Here is a 15650-nt window from a genome sequence, read left to right on the forward strand (position 1 = left end):
TAAATTAAATAACAGAAATTAAGATAAACTTTGGTATTACTGTCATATTTGCAATTTTTTTCTTAACATCCTTTGAACAATCTGTATTCAGTGATCCTCTGTATAAACATTACTTCTGTTCCCTGCCATGTAACTACAGATCTATTACTCTTCAAACAGAGAAAACAAGTACTATGACATACTTGCATAGAATAGTTTCTCGTACTTAGAAATATAAGAAGGTAATACATTTGAGTAGCTGGTAGCTGTACAGCTGCTGGCAGAATTCCCACGCGTCTTTTACCGTTAGATAAGTCTGTGGCTGGTAATGGTTGTGTTGAGATAAGATAGGTAATGTTTCTGAGCAAGTTTTTCTGCTACCTTGGAAAGGTCTTTCATATATGTGAGACTCACTGCCTGACACTGAGCAGAACAGATCTTCAGTCTGTTATGAAGATCCTTGTATATTCATAAATGAGTATGAATTAAAAAGAAGGTATGAACTATAGCCTACATGATATGCATTCAATAAGTAATAGTGAGAGACCATGAAGTTGGCAGTTTTGATAATCCTTTAGGATATACTGTCCTTGTGCTTTTTTTTTTTTTTTTAATAAATAGGCTTTCTCACGGTTATGGTCATCTCTAGCTTTTTGTAAGTTTTTCACAGCTCTTACATTAATTTATAACTTCAATAGCTCTGAATGATGTGTTGTGAATATTAAATAGCATTGATAATGTGCTTTGATTGTGGCAATATAGGGGGGGTGGGGGAGACGTGTTTTATGCATAGCATTGTATAAAAGTTGATTTCCAGGAGAATTGTCTTCAAGAACACTACCTCAACACCTGAAACTTATCCTTTCCGAAGGAAGCCCATCCTGTGCACATACACACAGATTATACATATTTATGTTAACTATATTATGGGGTTCTTTGTATTACAAGTAGTCTTAAGCAAAAAAAAATATTTTAAAATGTGCCTTTATCCGTTTCTGTGTTATAATTAACTTGGACAATAACAATCGATTTCAAGTTGTTGCTCAGTGCTGCACTTTTATAATAAAGTACTCTAGGGTAGCATAATGCATTATTTTGAGGAAAGCTTTTTATCATACTTTTTTTTTTTTTTTTTTAATCCATGGAGACCTTTCTGCTCCTGTTCTGCCTTGTGTGATCTTTTTGCACATGCTATATTTTACATAAGATTTGGAGTCAGTGTGCCTGAGAAATGCTACATACTGGAACACTTCCATCTCCCAGCTGAGTTCACTTTTTATTTAGTGTGGACTGTGTTCTGTGTTTGTGTCAAAACCTAAACTTCAACAGAAGTAGAAAGTATACCTCAAGTTTGCTTGAAAAGTTACTTCAGATGTGAACATATTTACTTGAATCATATTAATTAACATTTCCTATTCAAAAATGAATTAGTAGCTCTTGTGTGTGTTGGTTATAGCAGGAAACAGAAATGAGGAAAGCAAAATACGAGGAAGAATTAATGTCTCGTAGGACCGTACATGTGAGTATAGAAACTGAATTGACTAAAACAGACCGTCAGCCCAGCAATGCTAGTTAGCAAATACAATCCACAACAATGAAGAAAGAAACCTTTTCCTTGGGTCTGGATGGAGCAGAGTAGCATAAATATACTTTGGAACTGCAGGATTGACCAACAACAATCTAATTTGTGTTGAAAAATTGCTTGCTCATCAGAGATTTTAATTTGAAGATACAGGATTAGCATAGGGTACTAGATGGTGTCATTTTCAGGTGTTCTTCTAAGTTCCGTTTTATTCACTTTTGATCTTGAAGAAACACATTTTGTCAGTTGTGAAGTCTGAAACTTACTTCAGTGATTGAATCTCTGTCATGCTCTTTACCTGAATTATTTTTAGATATTTAGAGATTGTAGCCAAACTAACAAACAGATGTATTAAGCATTTCATGTCTGGAAAAAACCCACCATATTATCAAAACCAGAAGTCTTACTGGCTATTGAAATTTCATCACGTTTATCATTACAGCGCCCTGCCCTGAGGACAGTACTTTTTCATGGTCCGGGAAGAATTCTCTCTAGTTAAACTTCAGGAAAGGGGCATAAGAGAAGCTGACAAGTCAAGTTTAAGAGTGTGACAGACTAGTGTATGTCTGAGGGGGATTCCGATGTAGAGAGAATGATGGTGTTTTCAGGTGTGCTCTGAAGTCAGGATCATCAGGGATGCAAATCTGTGTTTAGTCCTGAAGGTGACCAAGATGGAAAATGTTGACGAGTGGAGAGGATCAGAATTAATTAAATCGTTTGAGTAAGAGAAAAGTTTAAATTTGATTAATTGGCAGCTTCTGAACATGGTGCTGTGCAAGCTTGATAAGCCTCTTAGCCACAACCCTGCTAGCCTGTGCACCACTTCCTGCTATTAAAACCAAAGTAAAAGTCTGGGGGAGGGAAATAAATTCTGGTTAGCTTATGTGAAATCTAGCTTAAAATTAAGAAATGCAAAGGGGAATCAGGTGGAGGAATACACTGAGATGTAAATGACCAGTGTCCAATCTGTAGCAGAGACATTTCTATTGCCTCATTGAGGAGCTTGCCTTTCTGTATCGAGGAAGTACTTTATTGCCTTCTGGTTGTTTCAAACAAGAGGTGGAACAGAATACAAAAGATTTGCAGAACGTTGCTATGCTTCTGAGACTTAACCTGGTATTATTTGCCTTTGGGATCAGTTGCACTTTATTCTGTCTGTTCAACAGTGGCTGTTTAATATTTCTGTTCTTTTCAGAAAACTGTGGAAAGCTGACTTCCCATCGTTCTCGAGTAAACTTGCATTAAACTGCTTGCAAGAGCACTCTTGGGTTGTAACAAGTCGTAACAATTTCCTGCACAAGCATAATTTTATATTTCCACAACCTTACATTTAGTGATCTATATGTGAATAAGTTTTTTTGAAGTTAATAAAAGTCAATGAAAGAAGAGGTGGAGAACAGTTTCCAGGTGTACTGGCTGTTATTAACAACCCAAGAAAAAAAAGAGAAATTTGGTAGTAGAAGGGAAGTGGAGAGTATTTGGGCATTTCAATTACCTTCCAGTGATCAATCTAAGATTTAAAAGCAGACCTTCTAGTCAGGACAGTGAAAGGAAGCCCATTCCCTAGCTATTTGCTGGTGAAGACCTGCATATCTCAAAGGAAACATCTAGTAATTTCCCATCCTTAATCCCCTACATTTGGGAAGTGTTAGTGAAAATCTTTATGATTTGACGTTTCCAGATTTTTACTGCTACAAAAGTAATAAAGAGTAGATGTTTGTAGCTTAGCCATTTGAATTGATATTCCCTGGGAGGGGAAAGAACATGGTCACACTTGAGAGCTCCCAGTTTTCATGTTTTTCACTGAAACAGGTAGTGCTTCAGCATTCTCCCTTTCCTGTACAAGGGCTGTGTATCCAGGTAACAACTAAATCTTAATTTGTGTCTAACTTTCAGCTCCCATTTTATCATTTTTTCTTCTTCCTTTTCTGATATGCACTTGTCTTCCTTTACTTTCTTCTGTCTTTGAGAACTGGTGGTTGTGAGGAAAGGATTCTGCACATAGGAGTATTATTTGACAGCAGATAGGACTGTTATTTAGACTAGTTGTAAGTGGCCTACATAACTGAGAAGATTAGCTCTCTCTCTTCCTTTATTAGAGCCTTCTTAAGCAGGCTCCATTCTGGTAGTCTGTTCCCCAGGGTATATGCCTTCCACCCCCACCCACCCACACTTTTCTGTTTTGGAAACAGCTAGTCAAAGTTTTGCTAGTATAGCTTTGCTATTTAAGCAGTGGAAAACTGCACTGTTACTGCCATAGCTGTGCTAAGTTCAACCTTAAAGCAAAATCTTGTTCAGAGATTCACCTCGAGTTTAGGGAGATGATGGGTGATGTGCAAAGAATATTTCTTCTGGCAATACCGATTTCCATGTTTTTCCAATGAGTCTTCATTAAGGCTAAGTGTACCTCTAAAGTCACTGCCAGGACCCTAACTTTTGAGGTTTCCTTCTGCCACCTCTTTTTAGGGTATGAGGTAGGGAGGGGTACAGAACTGAATACTAAGATCGATTCATAGCAGAAATTTTATGGGTGTTAATGTATTTTTACACAACTGGACACAAAGTTAGGATTTCTACCTGTGTCCTATTTACATGATAATGCAACCTCAATAAAGATTTTTGTCCATGGTCAAAGATGATTTACAGAACCATTTAGACCTCGCAGAGAATGGCCTGCTTTGCGGGCACCGTAGGAAGGAGGTTGTGTTCTAAGGAATGAAGTGTAAGAGTCTTTTAATTCAACTGCAGGGACTCCTGGAAGCTTTGGGTGACATGTGACACATCTTGGCCTGAACTTTACATAAAATGCTGCACCATCTTAATGCTTTACTCACTGAAACAGTATACTGAAATGAAAACAATTTTTTCCAATGAAGGGAAAATGTTATATAGGTAAAAGGGATAAGGATGTTTTCCTCAGAGTGAACAACGAATCACTTTTTAATTCCCCTAAGTGACCAAAACAGCCTGACTATGACAGCATTCAGCAATTTGAGATACACTGCCAACTGTATCAATCCCCTTAAGATGGACGCTCAGCTTGCTTACTAGTAAGCTCAAAATTGCATGTACAAGTAATGTCTGTTCTGTGTCTAACCATTTTTTCAAATTTAGGAAGCTTTATTTCCATATACATATATAATATATATGTTTGTGTGCACAGAAATTAATCAAAGCTTCAAAATACTTTGCGATGGTGTAATCTGGGCAGCAGTCAGGCTTGTAGTCTGTAGTGGCTTGTCACATAATTCTGGAGTTTTGTATTTATATCTAATTGCATGTTTCTCTCTTTCTAAGATGAATTATGACAGAATGTGTCTTTTTTTAACATTCTGTAGAAGCTATCCTGAAAATCATGATTTTGATACATGTATCTGAATAAAAATATTTTATGCAAGTCTTCATGGCCACCACATTCAACTCTAAGCATCTTCGGAAAGAATATTCATGCTTCTGATGGCCAACTTGCCAAAAACCTTTCCAAAAAGCCTGGCAGAGTTTGAATAAAATTTGCTGACAGTTACCAGAGGGATATTTTATTGGTAGTCTTCTCACGGTGCTGAAGCATTTTCAGTTTGTGAATATTGGAGGATGGTTCAACAAAGAAAGTCTTCAGATCACAAAGTTTCTCCTCTGTGCTTTTCTTGTGCTGCTTTGTGCCTGTCTCCGTTCTGCTTAAGCTCAGAAAGAGATGAAATTTTGCCTCCAGGCTCTTGCTGTATTACTATCTAGCTGTGCTTTTTACTGGCTGCGTTTTTACTGTGCATTTTACTCCCTTTTGGAATTTAGACAGTTGAGAGAGGAAAGAAGCTATTGTCTGGTTGAAATATCCAGTTTAAATATTTTATCCGAGGCGATTCAGTTGCATCAGCCAGTCACCAGACTGACTTAAACTCTGTTTGCTCTAATGAACATTCACTCAAATATCAATACTTGAAATACCAACATTATCTGGCTGATTATCAGAGCACTGTTATGAGAAAGTTAACAGATCTTGTGAGAGAATTAGTTTTGTGGGTTGCTAAACTGACTGATTCCTGCCAACTAACAATTATGAACTTTTTCTAGGTTCTCATAAGTCTTGTTTTCATAACCCCTGTTCAGTCTCTCATATTTTAGTATTGTCCTCAGGATGTCTTTCTGAGGTAGGCAAGTGTAATACCTCTTTTACTGGAGATTAAGTAATTTGTTCAAGGTTGTACAAGGAGTCTGTGAAAGAACCATAGATCCATCAAGCCTTAGCCCAGTTGTGGCCCATAAAATAATCTTTATTATTATCATTATGCAGTTAGATTTGAAATTAGATTTGTATGTGGGGTGTCTTACTTCAAGAATGTTGAAGTTGAGCAGGAGTCCTTAATAAAGCAATTAAACATAAGTTTGAGGTCCTAAATCCCAGAGCACAGGGACATGCTCTTGGGGATTCTGTTGACTCTTCAAAATTTAAGCAACAGCACCACCAGCTCTGTACTGTATATATTTATCTTGATCTCAGGAACCAAGGAACTTAACTTTAAGGTGGAGTGTGATGGCACCTTTGGCAAAATGAAGCATGTTTGTTGTGTTTTTTTTTTTTTTAATCAGTCTTCCTGTATTACTGGAATAGGCCAACATCTTCATTTTGACTAAGAGTCCTGATTTTAAGGAGATTTGTTGAAGTTAAGCTGCCCCTTGGTAGGTGAGGAAGTTTTGTCATTAACCTGCTCAGTGTTATAATTTTCTTTATTTTGCTGACCAGTATGCTCATGCTGCTCTGCACATAGCAGTGTATATCTTCTGCAATGGAGTAGTAAGGTGGGAATGTGGGCTGGCTAGCACAATATGAGTTAGCTTGCAGGTTTAGTAAACGTGATTAATTGCACACAGTAATTATTGAGATCAGAGATGGTGGAATCAAATCACACGGTCTCTGTTTGCTTCACTGTTCAGCTGGTAACGAGATCACATCCAGATATGCCTTTTCTCCTCCTTACATATACTTGATCTCTCAAATCTATTCTATTGATTTACAAAACAATAAAGTAAATATTGAACATTCAGTGAAGTGTTGGACTACCCTAGTTTTTATCCCACTGAGGTTCCACCTCTCTCTTGAGTCATGAAACTGGGAATCTGAACCTCTCTCCCTGAGCCTGTCAGTTGTCTTGCACATTTTCTACTCCGCTCTCATCCCTGAATTTTTCATTTTTCCAGTCTCAGGTTTTAAATATTCTAGCTCTTTACAATACAAATAATAATAGTGATGGTTTAAAAAAAAAATATCCAAATGAACTTTCCTTTAAAAATCAGATACATAATTAAACAAAGGTGGACCAGTATAATCCAAAAGCCTAAATTTGGCGGGATGATTAATCTGTGGGTTGTCAGTGGCAGTGAGTAGAGACAGGAATCTGTCTCTGTATTTGCCATTTATCTAGCCCAACTGGAAAACACTACAACTTTCCCTTTCTTCTTGTTTCTGTTTTTGCTTTTAAGTACTGTGCATTAAAGGGAGTACTGCTCCTCAGTGGAAGCACAGGGGTCTCCCTGCATCACACCCAGGGTACAAACGGAAGGGTAGGAGGCTGGACATGCATTGTACTACACAGCAGGTGTCTTGTCAGGTCTCCTGTGTATGCTCAAAAGAAAGGAATTGCCACAGAGATCAGAGGAACGGCTTTGCCTAGAGCTGACTCTCTCGAGCTACACTTAACCCACCACCCTAAAGGGCTCCAACTGTGTAACAGAGCTGAGTTTGGAAGGTTGTGGAAGGGAGGCTTTTGTTTTATCATTTTTAGTCACATTTGAACTTCTTGTGCTACTTTTTTATTATTATTATTTTATGTGTGTCACAGGACTGCTATTTTTAACATTTTGTCTCTTAATATGGCTAGTAAGTTGGTTGTAATGCTTAATCCACAAGATAGTGCTACAATTGAAATTGGGTAAATATTAATGAAGAATGATAATTCATTGAAGCCAGTGAATATATATATATATACAATATTTTTTTTTTACTTTAAAGGCCTGGGATCAAGCTCATAATTTTTTGAAAAAGGATTTGGTTCAAGCGTTTACTAACTTCTAGTACATTAAAGTGTTGTGTAGCGCAGAGGGAGTTGCAGAGTACATCAGTGTAGGGTCTTGAAGGGGTCAGCAGAGCTGGGGGGCAGGTATGTTGCAGCAGAGGTTTGAAGGAGATCTGGGTCACTCCCTCTCCTCAGAGGGGCTGTATTCGAGCCACTTTTCTGCATGAAGACTATGCAATATTGTATAGTGAGACATCTGTACTGCTCACTGGGCTCTGCACAGTTACAAACAAGCTGTGGTGTTGTGCAAACATTCGTTGTGTATATTTGCTTTGTTTTGCCATCCCATTATGTGAATTTGATATTTTTGATTGTTCTCTACTGTTCCAGTAGATTTGACATGAGCAGCTGTAGCGATTTGAGGAGGTGATAAATTTCAGGCTGTCAGATGGGAGTCGTATGTTTGAGGTTAGCATTTTTGCACCCAAAAGGTTGCATTACTGTTGCTTGGCAGTGGAAAGGCAGTTGTCTGTAGTCACAGTAAATAGTCCACTCAAAGTTAATGTTTTTGAACTGGTTCTTCAGTTGCCCTCAAAAAGAATCCATAAAATCAGAGACCTGTTGTTCCTTTAAACCCTTTTCCATCATGTGACTGTTCTGTGGTTCCTGTTCTAAATAATTTGCAAGGATTACTGCAGATACTGTCCATTCTGTAAATAGCTTTAACACAGATTTTAAAACAATTGTGTACCTAATGAGTTCAAATTACTCTTGGTGACTAAACGCATATGTGATTCCTTCCCTTCCCCCTGCCTTGTCCTCTTCAGCTCAAGCACTGCCTTTTACTTGTGACAATCTTTTGTAAATTGAGCTAGGTTGTTTGTTGTTTGGTTGTGTTTTTTTTTTTTTTGAATGGGCTGCTATGTTCTTTGACTGGAGTGAACCATTAATGTACTGGATTCTATTCAATGGCCTGCAGTATTACCAATTAAAATAATAATTCAGTGTTACATGGGTCTTCGTACTAGGTATACATATATTTGAATGTGTGCATAGAGTTTAAATGAGTTTGATACACTTTTTTTTTTTTTGATGGTAAGAAGTCACTTGGAAATATATTTTATTTGCATGTATTTTAACAGATGTATATATGACACAGGCAACCAATTCATTTAAGAGAAAATGTATACATTGGTGAAATTCACTCTGAAACTTGCCAAACTCTAGTTCTGTCAGCTGCTCTGTAACAGGCTGGAAGGCAGTGATTTGTGAAGGGATGTTAAAGCATGGGTACTGATTCCTGGGGGCAATAAGAATTTTCTGAAAGGCTATGTATGGGGTCACAGAATCTCAGCAGATCACCTTTCCTGAGGTGTCATTGAAAAAAAGTGTAATAACTGCATTCATTATTGACAGAAGAGCTAAGTGGCATAACAACACTGAAAAATGCTTAGAGTTTCTCGGTGATTGCTTTCCATATAGTTTGGACCTATAGGTGTCTTGTTATGAAAGCAAGAATGCCTCAGGACTGTAGGCTGTGAATCTGCAAAAATGAACATGGAGCTATTAGTTAACAATACAAATGTCTGCCTTTGTATTTCCCCCAAAAAATCACAAGTGGCACTTGCAAAAATGTTCCTCTGTGGGGAAATTCTGCATTTCTTTAAGTGGGATAGGATTTAAAATAACCCTCAAAAGCTCTGCTGTTGTAGAAATAGATCTGTCTCTGTAGGTAACTAGCAAATGGGTATCTAAAATGTGGCTAGTCTATAATAGACTTAGAAAATAACTGATAATTTGTATTTGTATTTTTGTGGCTGGGAAAAGTATTAATTTACATTTTGTAGAGATGCTTTTGCTTTTATCCATTTAGTCATGTTTTATTACATAGAACTGAGAATTGAAGCAGGAAATGTAGGTCATCTGAACCTTGTGAGAGATGTGCCTTGGGCATTGGGAGCTATGAATGCTGTTTCCCATAGTCACTGGTTTATTATCACTATTTTTATAAACTATAACATAGGAGAACTGGCAGTTACTTCTGAAGTTAACATTGTACCTGCATCCACTGCTTTATGATTGTTGGGTGCTATGATAACAATAACATTTATATATTATACATATAACATAATAAAATAAAATTTATTTTAAAATTCGTGAACATTCGGAATTGTGTTGTACTAAGAATGTACTTGAGTCTCACGTTTGCAAGCATAATAAGATCTACAGGTAGCAGGCTCTGCAGTATTATAAGAGAAATGCTGAAGTTAAATGAAAAAAATGAAAAACACTATTGAAGTGGAGGTGAAGTGTCTAGATGAAGGAGCTTCCCCCTGCCCTGTACCTGTGATTTTGCTTGGTATTTCAGCTGAGATGACTCATTAACAACTTCACCTTCCAAAAATCATGCTGAAGCTGAATAATGTTGTTCAAGACTTCTGAATCAAGACTGGAATGCTGAACTTTGCATGACACCATTTAGTATATTTTTCTGTGTAATTTGATTCATATTTCTTACTTGAATTTATGGGTGTACTTACTACTCCTGTTGATTACTGTTTACTACTGTAAAACTCACTCTCTAAAGCTATAACTATCCACTTATTTTCACGTATTCACTACAGGATCATGTTTAAAGACTCAATATTTCTTTAAATGGAGGGTGGTTTTTTTTTCACCAGAAACAATTAAGTTCCTTCTTTTCTTACTTTTAGGTAATCAAAATTCTTTGATGCTACACTTTCCCGTTTTTGCAGTAATTATTTTTTTTACTGTTATGTTTTATTGATATTTGATATCTAGAAACATCATATAGCAATTTGTGACTTAGTTCTAGACCTTTCTTGCTAAAACTAGGGAAGAGATTGAGGTAGTGATAAAGTACATCCTTTAAATCCATAAAGCAAATAGAAATTTGAAGTTATGACTGGCACACTGTTCAGCTGATTGGTTTTCCAGGTACACATCAAGCACAGTTACCTCACTTTCTTATTTTACCGATGGACAAGCAAACACCTCTATTACTTAAGCGTTCTTTATTCCTAACTGTAATTGAGATGGGGGCAGGAGGGATCCAATGAGGTTAAAACTCAGTAGCTAGGCCAGTGAGGGATGTTTTTGGTTTCCTTAACTAAGTTAATCATCTACTGAATTAAATCTTATGTAATCTGAATGCATCAGGAATTTTGTTACTTACTAAGAATTTCAGGAATAGTTCCTCAGTAGTACCCGAATACCCCTGATAGCCTTTGAGAAGAGGAACAATTCCACCATTGTAAATGTTGTGGAGTTACAGATTGGATTTGCATGTCTATGTTTTTTTAGGTTTTCTTTACAAATTGACCAGGCGAATAACACTAGCAACAGATTTTAAACACAGATTTTTCCATACAGTTAAGGGATTTGGATGAAATACACTGATTAAATAGTCTTTAGTTTTAGCCTTTAGCATCACAGAAACTCTATAGATTAATAACATTAAATTCTTTTATGAAGAACAATAATTCCTCAAGCTTCTTCTACTCACTGAAGAGTTGTTTATTTCAGGTTACTGTAAAAATATTGCTGACTTTTCTTGAATAGTTATGTGCTAAATCACCATAGCACTAGTGTTTATTTGTTTTCCAAGATAGGTCTGGTACATAAATAAAATCTAAATTTAATTCAATTTCTGATTTTTTCATAAATTATGTATTAAAAATACTCAATATAATGAATTTAAGGAACAGATTAAATTTTAGTGCGTAGGATAAATTGTTAGATTATTAAGTTTTGAAGGCAAGACACCTGATATGACAAAACAAAACAATGATTTCACTTAAGTTTAGCAAATAGTTTGTATAGGTGGTCTTTTTTCAATTGATTTTTATAAATGAAAGAACTCAATGGAATGTTGTCAAACAGACTGAGGCCTGGTGTCCTGAGTTCTGTTCACTTTTCATCTGATTTGACTTGCCATTTTGAGCAAGACATTTAACTCCTTGGTTTCTGTTTACCAGTCCTTAAAGAGGAGAACAAACCTTAGGTATTTAGTTGAACTCACCAATGGTGTTGTCTGTACGTGCCTGAGGTATTAGCTGTTAACCCTTTAGGAAGTATGTGCTAAAGAGTGCATGTGACTTTTCATTCTAATACAATTTCTAAAATAACTCCCAGGCAGAAGTGGGTTGGAAAGAACAACTGATTGTTTGAAGGCAATTTGGTAGCAATTTTCTTGGAAATACAATACTCCAAGAATGTAATTCAGTATTAAAGTAGGAACCCCTCTGCCTTGTTGGCAATTTAATGATGAAAATTATGTGGATATTTAAAATGAGCAGAGCACGTGAGTTTGGAAGCTAATTCAGCATTGATAGCATTTGTTGCTCAGTTTGTTCTTGTGGAGCACTAAGTTATTCTTAGAGGTGGGCGGGGGGGGGAAGCTGCAGATCAAGCTTCTGTAACTACTCATGAAGCAAACTAATCGTGGGATTTCCTAATTATTGGAATTAGGGTTCTTTGTCTGCTATTGATATTCTCCTTGAATATTACATAAAGCTGTTTTAAATAATTGAATACTTACTAAGCTTAGAGGCATGCTGGGGAATGAAAATGAAGTTAAATACCTTCATGTTTTGATTACAGCATTTCAAAGAGTATCAACCTTGAACATAAGCAGGTTTTAGATATATTAAGAAGTTTTTTTCCAGTTTTGTGATACCTTTTCCGTATATTCTGTTGCTGTGAGACTCGATGATAATTATGATTTGTAACTGATACATTAAGATGAGAAGTGTGTTCTTCTTACTACAGGAAATAATCTATTTCCCCTGAAACACCACCAGCCCCAGTTAATTTATGGTTTTCCGCGTGCCTCTTGGGACTCCTGAGCATGGTCCAAGTCAGATCTTGAATAATAATATGATTTCTGTTTATATGCTATATTCATCAAAACTGTTAAGAGTTTTATTTCTGTGGACAGAAGATTACAATGAATAGGATTTAGAGAAGATGGTGAAATATTGTGTAACTTATTTTCTGAACTATTTATGTCAGTTTGGTACACTATGCAATATACTATGTACTACAGGGAAGTTCAGTGTGCTTTAAAACTGGATATTAAGTCTGATGTTTGATTCTGCCTAATTCTGTTCCCACTGCTTTGTTTCTTCTAGGGCATGAGAGACGGCTCCCACAATGGCAGAGATTTGCGTGAAAGATTTTGTTGAATGCTACATGACTCTTAAATGCTAAAAGCAGAAGGTGCTAGCTGCTAGCTCAGCTTGGAGCAGAAATTTATTTTAAACTTCAGAAGTAATTATGTCAAAGAAAGGTCGTGCTAAGGGAGAGAAGTCCGACATGGAGATTGAAGCCCTGCAAGCTGCTAATGAGGAGCTACGAACTAAACTAACCAACATCCAGATAGAATTCCAGCAAGAAAAAAGCAAGGTACTTGTCTGTCTATATTTTGTGATTGTTCTTCTTAATAGCAGCACTGTTTGAAACCAGCAGAGCTTCAGTCTCAAACATTCAGTACTAAACTGCATTACCCTTAAAAGAAACACATGACAAAGGAGTGAAATCAGAAGAGCCACTGATGAACTGAAATTGGTGCCAACTATTTTAAATAATGTGCAAAAGGAAATATCCCCAAACATGCAGTCACTGAAATTTGCAGTCACAATGATACAAAAGGCACTAGCTTAGTGTGACTTAAAGGCAGCAAGGGAGTTTTGTATTTGATCTTAGTACTGAAAACTGTATGTTGTAAAAAGAAGTGTCTTCAAAGTGAAACATTGGCACCATATTCAAAGCATGTCACTTTAAATACCTATGAAGAATCTAAATTAACTGGAAATCTTCTGTGTAGGAATCCTGATTTGACTTGCTGAGGTTATGTGTGCCATTGCTCTGAGTTATTCAATGATGCATCCAATTGCTAATGGAACAGATCCATCAGTATTTGTCTTCTAGCACATGTTCAACAGGTACTTGAGTCATCAAGAGAACACCTAGGAGAAATTATTCACTCATGAAGTACATACACATTTACAAAGATTAGCACTTGCTTTTATATACCTCTGTAGCAGTTTAAAATATGGTCAGACCAATAAGCTTATTTCCACTCTATTAGTTCCTTAATCTCAATTAGTGCATTTGACTTGGCACAAGACAGTCCTGGGGATGAATCCATGTGCAGATGGATTTATCTGTGTTTGGTGATATTGTTGTTGCAAAAGTGTCCGAAGACTTACCAGTGGAACTGAAAACAGGTGGTGTTCACCTTATGTAGCACAGCTTTGTTCTAGCCCTGTTTCTTTTTATTCAGGTGTTCCAAATTTTACACTGATAATCATATTCCTGTCTGTTCTAGTTTAACAGCCTTGTGTGATACTCAGCTTTGAATGGTCTTATTTTTCATATTTTAAATTTAAAACAGCAACAACTCTACAAATATAATTTTCAGAATTTATTTCTTATGAAGGAAGAAGAAACAATAAAGCATTAAGTCGTGTTTGACTGATACAATAGCTTCACTATATATCAGCCAACTAAATTTGTGTTGCCTTGGAAATTTTTCTTCTTCACAGACTAAAGCAAAAAGTCATATCTCTTATGGGTCAACAGTATTAGTTGAAGAGAAAAAACAGATTTTTATTGTATTTAGCTTCCTCATGCAACCTCCGCTACTCGTTTGATATAATGAGAATATATTGCAAAATGAGAGTGGCACAACCTACTTGTGCTTTTTAAAACCACACACCAGTGGCTGATACTCTCTAAAATTGGATTTACCAGCTGATAAATTGTATTATTTCACTGTCATTTTTAGCATCTTGGTACTTCTGTTTGGAAGGAGACTGTGAGCCTGATGGCACATCTCATTTACATTAGTACATTTTTCTCTTTACTTATCTTGTCTTATTTCCTATTTTGTTCTGTATCACTTTTTAGGTAGGAATATAGATATAAATTTTATTATAATTTCTTAATTGCATTTAAAAGAGCCCATAATTGTGAAGTTATCTTATGTCTTGGACAGAAGAATGAATTAGTTTTGAGGTTTTAGATTACTCAGATTCTAAAACAAATTACAGAAAGATTACATGAACCCTAAGAAGAGTTTAGCCCTGATATGCTCCCAAGTTTGATGCTTCACCTGTAATCGTGTCAAGTTTAACTCGTGATTGAACTAAGAATAAACTGTAGCTACAAGACCATGACAGTTGTAGGAACATTTTCTATAACTAGTCTGCTTGTTTACCTATATCTACTCTGCCAGTTTGGTTACTTGTTCATCTTTCTGCAGTTTTAGAATTTCATATTTTCTGGTGTGTTAAGGTTGTCATAGGAGATGCATACGTGTATTGCATGCAGAGAAATGAGTGAGCTCATATATGTACTGTGCAGGCAAACATGAAAGAGGAAATTACAGCCAGAGTGCTCTAAGATCCTACCAAATATACAGTGCAGTCTGTAGTAAATGCTGTGGTATGTTGTAGTGCATTTCTGGGAGGGTGGCAGGGAAGAGTGCTTCAGCCTCTTTCCCTCATCTTTGCTGCGGTGTTTGCTTTAAATCATTTAACTAGAATTGAACTGTGTAGTTTATTTATCGCCATCAGGGCAACAACCTGCTCTCTGTCTGTGCAGCAGTTATATAGGATGCCTTGAGTGACAAGATGAAAAATCTCCATGGCTTTAATTTATTCATCTTTAGACTGTAGCTTAAGAATGAGTAACAAAACCTACAGAAATTATGGCTTAGTATCAGAAAAGTAAAACTACTGTGCCTAGAGAGTTCTACGTAAATTAGATAGCTTTATTGGCACAGAGGTAAGAAAGAGTGTATTGAAGCTGCTAAACATACAGCTCTTATGGCCCATGGGACGCAAACTGTATTAGGAAGGGTAACAAACTCTTGTGGGGCCAATTAATTTAATTCTCCTAAATTATTTTGTCCCTCACATATATGCCTACATTAATGATTTATCTGAGGAGAACCTTCTAACTGATGAGAGACGTCAGAAATGGAAATTCGTCTTAACGTACTTCTGCCTGCAAATACTGGTTTCTCGGAAATAAACTTTTACCCAAGAGACATC

The 15650-nt window shown here is 36.5% G+C and overlaps 1 protein-coding gene across 4 annotated transcripts in view; it reads left to right on the top strand.

The window, feature by feature from the left end:
* The window catches only part of JAKMIP1 (janus kinase and microtubule interacting protein 1), a 249917-nt gene that overhangs the window by 56677 nt on the left and 177590 nt on the right, over window positions 1-15650 (top strand). For 3 of the 4 annotated variants that reach the window (XM_055797329.1, XM_055797330.1, XM_055797328.1), the window contains one exon: window positions 12723-12996. In XM_055797329.1, coding sequence (XP_055653304.1) covers window positions 12868-12996 — 129 coding nt within the window. In that variant the 5' untranslated portion in view covers window positions 12723-12867. Of the gene's footprint in view, window positions 1-375; window positions 476-12722; window positions 12997-15650 lie in introns of those variants that run through there. The other variant, XM_013303792.3, reaches the window with a different exon arrangement.

This window comes from Falco peregrinus, chromosome 2, assembly GCF_023634155.1.
Source record: "Falco peregrinus isolate bFalPer1 chromosome 2, bFalPer1.pri, whole genome shotgun sequence".
In the NCBI taxonomy this organism is placed as follows: Eukaryota; Metazoa; Chordata; class Aves; order Falconiformes; family Falconidae; genus Falco; species Falco peregrinus.